Here is a 12,003-nt window from a genome sequence, read left to right as displayed (position 1 = left end):
AATGGTGATTCAATGATGTCTTGCAAGTCTTTGATTACAACTTGGCTGACCTTTGGAAAAGGTGAAATAAAAAACAGAAATCAACAAAAAAACTGATTTTAGAACACTTGCATGAACAATTTTATTTCTTCATCTCTAATTATTACTGTGTTTCTCCAGATGGTTTAAAAGGAATATTTAAGTGAAGATCATTTACAGGGGTAAATTTATACAAAATTGCAGAAACATGCATTTTATCCCAATGTTAAAAAAACATTGGCTAAAACTACTACATGTTCAAAAATGCTTGGAAAATTTTTTTTTTTTAAGTGAATGCAGGTAAGTAGCAAAGGTCCTGAATTGTAATAAAGTAAATGAAAGAAGAAATAGTATCACATAACAGACATAAGTAGACTCTTGGCCAGAAAATTACTGAAAGCCTGTTAAATGTGAAAATTAATAATCACAATGAATGTCATCAATAGACACCAGGCAAAAACATCTGAAGGAAACTAAAAATGCTGGTGGATTTTATAAAAACTATGAGGTGTTCATCTTCTCTTTTCAACATAATTGGTAACACATGTACACTGATTCATTGTTATTGTAACACTACTATCTGAACCGGATTAAAGTTTGAAACTTGCTGTTCTATTATAATAAGAAAAGAATATATATTATGGCAGAAATTAATTTCTTATTTATTGGTAGAACATATATAAAGAAATAGAGAAACATTTTATTTCCCTTTAAATATATACAATTGATTAAATGTTATGAAATTATCAATGAAGATTATAAATAATATGAATCATCTGATAGTATCCAAATAATGAATCCAAATAGACATCCATTACAGAATTAATACTGAATTATATCCATTTGTACAATTATTGTCCAACATTGCCTAAAATTGTAAAATTTTCCATATCAGATTTAAAAATTAGGAATAATGAAATTTTATTTTTTTATTTTGACAGGGAATAGTTTAAAAAAGTACCATAGAATGAAGAGGATTTATACTGTTAAATTGCACAATACATTTTTGTGTTGATATTTTTGTCAGTTTTCTATTTAACAAAAATCAAATTACAACATTTCAGCTCCACAGTTATGGGGTAGGCACTTTCCATTACATATACAGCATTAAGCAAAAAGAAACAAAACCCAAGCAGCATTGTAAAAAGGTCACTGACAAGAAGCAGAAAAAGCCTCAAAATACTGTAGAAAAATATTTAAAGTGGGTTTAGCCTAAAAAAAGCCTCAAAATACTGTAGAAAAATATTTAAAGTGGGTTTAGCCTAACCACACCAGATGCTGAGAATGTGTTTCTGACCCACACCAATAACAATATAAATAACAAAATACAACATATTTATCAATTACGTTCATATGTAATATTAGAATTTAAACCTAGTGGATTGATAGAATCCAGACGGTGAATAAAATGTTTCTTTCAACAGATGTTCTATTTCCAAATTAAAAATATCAACTGCCTTAAATAAAAAATCTTGTAAATAATGGAAGCCATGACTAAAGTGTGTGGAGATATAAGATGAATTGATAAAGTTATGTTAAGTCCAATATATGTTTCTTCATTTGTTTAGATAATGATGGGTTTCTCCAACATATTTCTACAAGTTATCAAATAAATAACATTACATGTTGTACAGTTAATAGCATAATGCATTTAAAGTGTTTGTTTGGTACTAATGAAATGAGTATTTTCATTAATGAATGAACAGTGTGAACATATGGGTTTATTATATTTAGTTAATCAGTTCTAGGTCTACTTTTTGTCAAAATCATTGCTTTAATTTTAATTGGTAATACAAGGTATCAGTGCTGGAGTCTACTTTCTTGTCATAATGGTATTTTATATTTACTTTGTTATACATGGTATCAATGCAAACATCTCTGCTGACCCAAGGACTTTAATCTTACAAGAAAAGCGTGGCAGAGAATTACTGTGGATATACAGCAGTGTTAACACTTAGGGTCTCACACTGTGACATGGAATTTTTTGGGGCTGTCTTGAACACATGTTGGCATATGTTCTTTTGAGTGCTGTAGGCAGTGGACAGGCTTAATGATAACTTGCATAGAAAGTATTCACATTTATTAGTGTCATTTAGTTGTAAAAGCAACTGATTTATCTAAGAAAGATTATTCTACATGATACAGTAGCTATCAATCAGAGTTGGAAATCTATTTTCCCACTAACAAATACTGACATGTCCTGGACAAGCCACTCAGACACATTTTACAAGTCCAACAATGAATTTCAGCTGTCCTAGACACCAGGCTTTCGTTTATGAACTACATTTGTCTCAGATGCCAGGATATGGGATTTGCTCAACCTTGGAGATGCTTTTATACTATGATTCTGTCAAAATTTGTCCAATTCTGTTGCAAAGCCTACTGAGATAAAGTTTTCTGTTGCTATTAATTGTAGCCATATTTAGTGGTGGATTGGCATTACTTGCATTAATTTTCAAGCCCTTCAGGCCAGGGCTCTTTTTTGTCAAATTTGGTCTAATTCTGAAGAGTGGTGTTTAAGAAAAAACTATTTCAATGTTTTTCTGTATCTAATAACAGCAGCCATATTTGACAGCAGACTGGTACAGTATTATTTGTATAATTTTAAGGTTCTTTATGCAAAGATGGTTAAATTTTATTGAACAGTGTTTTTCTTTTTAGTAATGACTGCCATATTTGAAGTTAAGCCAGCATCTTTTGTATAAATCTGAATGTCCACCATTACAGGATGTTCTGTATCAAAGTGGTCAGTTTTGAGAAAAAGTGATTGAAGGAGGGAGAGGGACAATATTTTCAGGATGGCCACTATGTTGGCCATGTTTGACATCAGGTCAACACCATTTATATTAAGGACCATCTACATGTCATAAGCAGACTGGTACAGTATTATTTGTATTAATGAATAATAATAATGCTTTATTTATAGAGTGTGACTCATTAGTCAAGGACTACTCTCCCTTGAGAAGAGTATAACAATGAACATTATATGAAGATAGCAATAATTACTGTTTATTTTAATATGTTTGGTATTAAAATACTAAATTCCATTATCTATTAGAAGCACATACATGCTCATGATGTCTATTCTTAAATACTCTAATATACTGTACCAGAGTATTGGAAGCTCTTTTTAAATTGCTCTGTTCTTGGTTCTGGTGCTAAAAGGTTTCCATGTGATATTGATCTCAACTGGTATTGTGATGAAAAAATCCTGAATATACTCTGGTGCAGTTCCATGTAGACATTTATATAAAAGAACTGCCTTGTGAAAATCTATCCTGTCATATATTGTAAACCATTTTAGTTCTTTAAATAATGTTTTTGAGGGATGATCAATAGATGCATCTAAAATTACACATGCTGCTTGTTTCTGAAGTTTATAAATCCTGTAAAGCTCAGATTTAGCACAGTTTCCCCATACATCTGAACAATAATACCAAATACCATCTTTGCAGGAAGAACAGCAATAACAAAATTTTTAAGATGACCACCATGGCAGCTATGTTGGACAGACTCACTGTTTTCAGGAATATTTACATGTCATAAAAGGTACTTTAGGAGAAAAAAAACATGTTGTTATGACCATTCTTTCAGGATGAGAGGAAATAACAAGATTTTCAAGATGGCCACCATGGTGGGCAGATTATGGCAACCATGATGAACAGATCAGCACCATTTTTGTGAAGAACTATCTATAGATTTTAAGACGACTTTAGTGAAAATCCCATGTCAGCACCACCATCTGTTCTAGGGGAATGGTGATAACATGATTATCAAGATGGCCACTGTGACAGCCATACTGGATGTTTCATGAGTACAATTTTAATTCAGGATCACCTAGACCTCAAGATGAAACAAGGTGTTAAGTTTCATGGCTTTCGCTGCTGGCAGTTCAAAAGCGATAGTAAATGTATTCAAGATGCCAGATGACTGGCCACCACAAAACTTTACTGGTCTTCAACCAGGAGAGCTAATAAGTGCCTAAAACCATCAATAATTTAACAAATAAGGCTTATCCAAACTTTACAGTACACTAATCAAACAAGATATGTTTAGGTGACTCTAAGAGTTTTAGATTATGCTAATTTATGTATCTTATTTTATCAGTGTAAAAGTGTTTTAAAATCAATGGCATAACTCGGTATAAGCAAATACTCAAATAAATGCACATTGGTACCAAAAAAGCTACAAAATATATCTGGTTGACTAACACTTTTGGAACTTGAAATGAATGGACATGCATCCAAACTGCAGAGCATCTTTTTCCTGTGGTGTTTAGGAGAGGAAAACAGTACAGAAAATATTTTTTTTAAAAAAACAATCTTTACACCTGGCACTAATTTAAAAGGTTAAGAGGTCAGGGTTCAAGGGTTCAAGTGACCTGGGTACAAGCATACAAAAAGTACAGTTTTGGCCCTGTATATTAAAGAACACTTAAAGGTTACGCTGTATATTCATCGTCAAACACTGCGTAGCAGTAGAACTAGGGATGTATTGAATAGTCTTTCTCTCTTTCTTAAGAATAAAAAAGAATTGGACTGTGTTCTTTCTCATAAATCCTCAAGGACCATTTGTCTAACATGTAATATGAAATCAATAAACTAATTGTTCTGTACTGGTTCCCTTTTGTCATGAAAAGCTTTTGCAGCACAATTTACACACAGCATGAAATAAGGTCATTAATCATTCATAACACACCCACAAAGTGCTATTTACTTTCATCAAAGCCAATTCAATGCCCAATATGTTTTTTTTTCCTTTGTATATATACCCTTACCTCTGTCAAAAAAGTCAAAGATCTTTTTAAATCAGGTAATACAACTTGCAAGATTCATACATGTATTCACATGTCAATATCAACAATCCAGCACTAATCACAAGACAGACTAAATATGACGATTTTTTAACACAGAATAGAACTTATTATCTACAATTATTTAGATGTCCTTGATAAGGCTTATAATGGTACTTTCATTGATTTTTAAGCTGGATTTTTAAAATTAGATCCAGTGTAGCACTGAATGGTGAAAAAAAAACACTGCTCAAAGCTGTTCATAATCTATAGAAATATTATGTGTTGCCAGTTCAAGCCCTGTGGTCACAAAACTGTCTGATCACAAAAAATAAGGTACATCTATCTCTATAGTGATATTCTAGTCTGAATATACCTCTCCATTTGTTTGTACCTCCTACTGATTTAAAAAACGAAAAGCACATATAAGATAAATGATGCACAGAACTTAATCAGTTTATTTATTATTTATAATTTCAAACCTGATTATGCCTGGGGGGGCCCTTAACACCATTATCATCTGTGCATTTCACTCCAGACGAAGTTTTCAGTGTAAAAGACGACAATGCTCAACAGTCATTTCCAGTTCCTGGATGAGTCCATTTTTAGCAAAGGGGTGGGTGCATGATTACACATGTATGTACACAGAAGGAAAATACCATATCTGATTCTGATATTTACAATGTCGAGTCAAGCAAAGGAAAAGAATGGCAACTACAAATTTTCCTTTCACTCGGATTTAACAAGCGGTGTAATTTCTATGTTCATGTGTGCAAAGAGATATAACTCTAAACTGTCAACACTATGGAAATTTATGGAATTATCCAACAATTACACAAAAGGATAAACTACATCACAATGTTGTCCAAGGAAAAGAGACTCACCCATAGTGTATGCAATATGGCGCTGTGTTAGTATAGAAAGTCCATTATGCATGAAAGGCGCAGAGGATGCTAGTGTTAGGGCTACTCTGGTCACAGTCAGGATAGAAATTATAAATCAATGAATGATTTGACTAAGTTCTGTGCATTTTTACCCCGTTAAAGATTTCCATTACTGAAATCAATGGGGGGGGGTACAAACAAATGGGGAGGTATATTCAGACTATGGTGCCTTCTACAATAGTAGATCTAGATATCTTCTTTTTGCCTTCAGATGGACATTATAAATGGCTAAATAAAATATACCTACCTTTGCACCATTAAAGTGAAGATAGAAACTGTCAATCTTTTTCACTCCCTCTGGAGTCCTGACATATTTTGGGTCACCATTGATCCCTATATGACATGTGACCTGGAAGTGATTCTTTTTCTGGCACACAAAAGAGTCATCTGGCACCGAAAAATTGAATCCTTTGTCTGCATCAACACGGTACTGAGGTGGTGGTCTAGAATGAGAAGTGAAAAAAAGAAAAATGGCTATCAATCAACATGGAAATAAGCTGAAAATACATACACCGCTAATAATCAGCTCATGATGTGATAGTTCATGGGTTGAGCCCCCCAATGAGGCAAAGTTTTAACTCCAAGCACCGAAGAGAGTTCTAAGATCCACCACCACCAACATCACCACCACAACAAAAAGAATGACTTTCAGCTATCTTAAAATGCAGCTGTAAATCAAAGTGGACAATATCAAGACCTTGATTTCCTCGAGTTTGCCTTTCTTAGGATAAACAGAATGTCAAATGATTTAAGTCTGGAAAACCCAAGTTTAATAATATATGATTTTCAAACCTATAAAATAAGTTTTGCATAAGGTATGAGCTGCCCCATTGTAGTGGATCTGGATTCCAATACAATGATCTAAAACTTATCAACTGTAGCATATATACTCATGTGTAAGTCAACAGCAAACAGCACAGATGCTGTTCTGTCACTGCATAAAGCACAGGCAGATGAGATTATTCCTAATAAACTGCACAGAACCACATCTGATGACACCTATGTGATGGCAGATCTAGGTTTGTGCAGGTTGCAGTTAAACTCAACTTATAAGTGAGAATATACAGTGTGATGAGAGATCTTGGTCTGTGCAGTTGGCAGCTTAACTCAACTTCTAAGCAAGAATATACAGTGTGATGAGAGATCTTGGTCTGTGCAGTTGGCAGTTTAACTAAACATCAGAGGAAGGATACATAATAGTGTTATTTTCAATTAATGCAAGTTGTCATCTTTCAAGAGCACAATGAAAGGTGAAAAACTGATTGCAAAAATTCAGTGATAAACTTGAATACAACATTTTTTATGATGGATGAACTTGCAAACTTAAAGACCTGTGATATGCAAAACGTTGGTAAACACCCCTATTGGACAGCAAAGTGAAAGCAAATAGCTACTTAGTAATGCAATAATTTTGCAAATATCATCTTCCACTATAATTTTTTTTGCAAAGCTTTTGCAAATAGGTATTTAGAAAAATAATTCCATTAGGTTAAGCGAGAGCACACATGCAATGGTTTTGCAAACAAGGACTTTTTACGCTTTAATTATTTTGCAAACAGAGACTCAGACTACATGCTTGATGATGCAACATTCTTAACCTGATGGACAGTCACTGGAATAGAAACTAAATTGTCAACAACTCATCTTAAGACACAATACCAATAAACAAAATACCCAACCTCATTTGCCTGAAAGTATGTGGCACTAAATAGTAAACAAAATATTTTACAAACTTTTGACCCACCCCCAAATTAAACCACTTACCTTACATGAAAATCAATAACTATATTTGTTTTTCCCCTGGTAGTGCTGTGTTGTTTTGAAATGACCTTGAAGCCAGTGCTGATTTGTTTCTAACTGCCCTCTCTGTGTATGCTGAATTGTTTCAGAACAATACAGACTTTTGGGCCAAATCCATATAACAACTACAAAACCAGTATTTATAATCAGATTGCTGTGAAATTGTACAAAGTGATGCATATATGCAAACACTAAAAATGTTGGTGAGATTGATGTGTTCATGGTTACCATAGCAACCAAATACAGAAAATGGGTGGAAAAGTAATTGTTGACCCCAAATAATCGAATATAGTATATACTTTTCCATCAAATATAGTTATTCTGAATGTGTACATGTACAGTTAATTTGCTTCTATATATTACACATCCTCAGTTCATTACTTTTAGGCCTCTGTTAGATAATTAAAACTTTACTTTCAAACATGTCTCTACATTTCAGTATGGTACAATATTTAGAAGGTGAAATATTTATGTAGTTATTATTCACAAATTTTTCCCACATAAAACATAATTCCCTTCGCTTATATAGTTCACTGTTAAGGAACAAATACTAATCTTACTGAAAATGATAAATAATTATAAATTTGCTTTGGTTACCATAGGAACCAAAAAGTAATGTTAGTGTTTGAAAGGTTCAAAAGACTGTTTAAAATAATATTGTTGGCAGAATCTTTTATCCAACTAAATACAGCATTCACTGTTCAAAGAACTCAATATCATCAAGTTGTTTTAATTATGAAGGTAAAATAATAATTATCATAATGTAGAACAATTATATTTGTCATGTTTTAGGGTGATGAGAATACTGTTTATGCAGTGAAGTCATACTAACGTAGAACTAGTTATCTCATCCGAAAATTGTTGAAAGGCAGATGTCTTATAGATTTTTATGTAAATCTCTATAAACAATTACTGTTGGTTGCAAGAATAAATTTGATACAATTATCTCTATAGATGTGACAAATGTAGTAACTGAAAACAATATCCATCTGCAGGTTTGTTATTAACTGCAGTGGACTATTATTTCATCACATTATGTAAATGAAACAAATATAAATTATTCTTTCAAAATTAAAAAATACTGTTAAAAAATATTCACTCCCTCAACTGTCAGTGGCCTACCAAATAGACATATTTAATCATTTTACTTTCTAGTGTCTACATCTGAATGATGTGAATGCACTATCATAGGATAGAGCAACATTATCACCGCCATTAGTTTGTGTTTTCTCCCAACACAAGAGTAGTGTATGAATTTTCGGTTACCCAGTATATATGGTAATGAAACAGCCACAAAAAAATGCCAGTGTGCTACCAAGTTAGCTGTTTGATATTTACCGCCAAGTGAGGCAGAAATAAACAACAGTAGGAACACAATGAGATGGAGTTTGAAACATTGGAGAGGTCTTGTGTCTGGCACACATGTTTGATAGTGATACTGGTTATCAGGTATTCTTTAGAGTGGAGCTGTACATTTGAAAGGCCTGAAAGTCATTATTACCGAAAATTAACAAATATTTCACATTGATTATAAATTACAGAGCAAGAGTTGTAAGGTTTTCAATGATAATTAACAATTGCAGCATGCCAAAAATATTTGATATTAAATTTCTCAGCAACAATCTTAACATATCTTAACTTCTAAGTTGTCAAACATTTGAGGTATTGAGGTATATGTAAAAAAGAAAGAGATCAAGCTTTTTATGTTCATTGGCCTACATCGGAAACTAGCTCTATTAAAATGAAACAAAATGAACTGACGAGAAAGGAAAAAAGATTTCTACCGGGTCGGAAAGTTAAAATGTTGGACGAAGGCCTTGATTATTTTCACACTGCTGTCGTAAGAATGGGTTAAATTAACAACTGAATCTTTTTGTCTCTCTCTTGTCCATTTCTTTTTTCAACTTAAGTGTTGAGAGACAGAGAGAGAGAGAGAAGCAGTGCAAAATGAATTTCATAATGCGATAGAAATATTGTGATTTTGATTTTTTTTTAAATGGTAGGCATGGAAGGAATATGTTGGAATCGACACTCTACACCCCACCCCCACCCCCCTAAATGAACAGTTGGTCCCTTTTAAGCTAGTACAGTTCTAGTGGTTACTTGATCTTGTCACAAAACTGACGTGTTTAGTTGTAATCATTAGTAGATTTCACAAACTATGATCAAAGTGTTACCTACAGAGCCCAAGCTCAGTCTCTACATAAACACCCACATATGACAGCGAGGCAAAGGAAGGGGACTCAGACGATATTTATGATAACTAGACCAATACAATTTACAAGACAATAATGGGGGATTTCAGAACTTTATCAATGAGTATGAATTCTTGAACTTTGTACCAGATGACATTTGGTAGTGACATTTATAGGATACTCTAAATTTTAAAAATGTGGACTTTACTTTCATTGTTTATGTTGTAATACACTTGGAATTAACATATTAATTAACATATTAACAATTAACAATTGGATATTGTGAATCAGATCATTCTGAATTATTTTTTAACATTGCTATGTGACCTATAATTGAATTCATGGATTTATCATATGAATTGATATAAAATGTCTAACACGTTGGATTTTAGTGGATTTAATTAGAAGAAATTGTATGTTGTTAATTTATCAGTGGCATATTCCACTCAATAATACAAGTATATTTTATATAGTTTTGTTGTTTTTCCATCCACCCATCCATCCATCTATCCAGTTAGGCTGATTTATTTGTTCAAAATGCAACTCTGACTCACTGACAACAAATTACACCTTCAGACAGTCAATCCCAAACCCAGAGGTATCGCACATTATTATACAGCTCTGCCTCTACAAAGATGGATGTATAATAAATAATTAAATATAACTATAAAGGTGAAGGTATCATACAAGCATTACTACAGTATTTAGTCCTGCCTCTACATAGGTGGAGGTATAATAAATAATAACTACAAAATAAATAATTAAATATAACTATAAAGATGAAGGTATCACACAAGCATTACTACAGTGTATAGTCCTGCCTCTACAAAGGTGGAGATATAATAAATAATTAAATATAACTACAAAGGTGGAGGCATCACACAAGCATTACTACAGTGTATAGTCCTGCCTCTACATAGGTGGAGATATAATAAATAATTAAATGTAACTACAAAGGTGAAGGCATCACACAAGCATTACTACAGTATTTAGTCCTGCCTCTACATAGGTGGAGGTATATTAAGTCAATATACTGTAAGATTCAAATACCCTTAAGCTATGTCAAGTATAAAATACAGCAGAAATATCTTTGCCTTCTGACTGTGTATTAATTACTTTTTAACTTTTCTGATAGCGCATCTCTTTCATTTTGAAATGAAGGGTAAACAAACTTTAAAGTTTAGCACCATATCTTATTTTGAATAAAGTCATAGAAAATAATGTATTGCTTGATGGTGTAAAATTAAATTACAACATAAGGGTGTTTCAACATTGAAATTACAGCAAGGATTGTATCGTAATTTAGACTTAGCCACGCTTGGTTCTCCCGTTTCCAGTGAATTATAAAAGGCAGATTATGGGTGCTTTATTTGCTTTTTTGCTTTCCATTATCATATATGTAAACATATTACAACTCACACACTGACAATACATCTTGGAAGCAGTATTCATTTACAAGCTGATGCAAAATGAGTCATTGGATTTAGAAAGATAACAACACTGCCAGGTGAGCTGAATCCAGGCTGCATTCAGATTCGGTACTCAGTGTACCAGGTATCACAATGAAAGATTCTGCCAGAGTAGATGTATTTTTTATAGAAAAATTTATTTATAACCTGGGGAATAAATATTGTTTATGATTATCATTTTTTTTAAAAAATTTAAAACTAAAAATAAGACACTGAGCAAGTTGTTTCTACTGTGGTGATACAAGCAGTAGCAACCATAATATTGCCAATAAAATAAGACTAAAGTGTTGAATCATATCACATATTATTGTTTAAATGGCAGTCCAAAGTTTTTCTAATGTGGACCTTTTGATAGCCATATACATGAATACATTCTACCAAGCAGATGACATAATCTGAGGACTTGATTTCTTATCAAGACATTGGGGTGGGGTCGGGAAGGCTTTATTTTAACCAAAATTACAAATCTAGTATGTTGTTAGGTTCCTTGCAGCAGCTGGCTTCTACAGTAGAGGGATTCCAAAGGGAAATGTGTCCACTGGGTCTTTGCAAACTATTTGCTACCAATAATTTGCAGAATATTTGCTTTCTTGTTCTTATACATCCACCTTTGCAAATTGTGTGCAAAATTGTGTTAGCGTACCATTCCAAATTTACAGACTGCAGAATGTGTGTATATCATATATTTGCAGAAATGGTCCCACAAAGCATACTGCAATTTATTTACAAATGGATGAAATACAATACTCCATTTATTCGATCTCAAACGCCAAAATAAATATATA

General features: G+C 32.8%; 1 protein-coding gene across 7 annotated transcripts in view; it reads right to left on the bottom strand.

The window, feature by feature from the left end:
* Positions 1 to 12,003, bottom strand: part of LOC149785220 (uncharacterized) — a 187,261-nt gene that overhangs the window by 41,813 nt on the left and 133,445 nt on the right. For all 7 annotated transcript variants that reach the window (XM_089979034.1, XM_089979039.1, XM_089979036.1 and 4 more), the window contains one exon: positions 6,002 to 6,197. In XM_089979034.1, coding sequence (XP_089835160.1) covers positions 6,002 to 6,197 — 196 coding nt within the window. The remainder of the gene's footprint in view (positions 1 to 6,001; positions 6,198 to 12,003) is intronic.

Source organism: Sinohyriopsis cumingii, chromosome 13 (genome assembly GCF_028554795.1).
Source record: "Sinohyriopsis cumingii isolate HCF-2022 chromosome 13, ASM2855479v2, whole genome shotgun sequence".
NCBI classification, from domain to species: Eukaryota; Metazoa; Mollusca; class Bivalvia; order Unionida; family Unionidae; genus Sinohyriopsis; species Sinohyriopsis cumingii.
The sequence above is the reverse complement of the archived record's forward strand: the minus strand, read 5'-3'. Positions and strand labels throughout refer to the sequence as shown.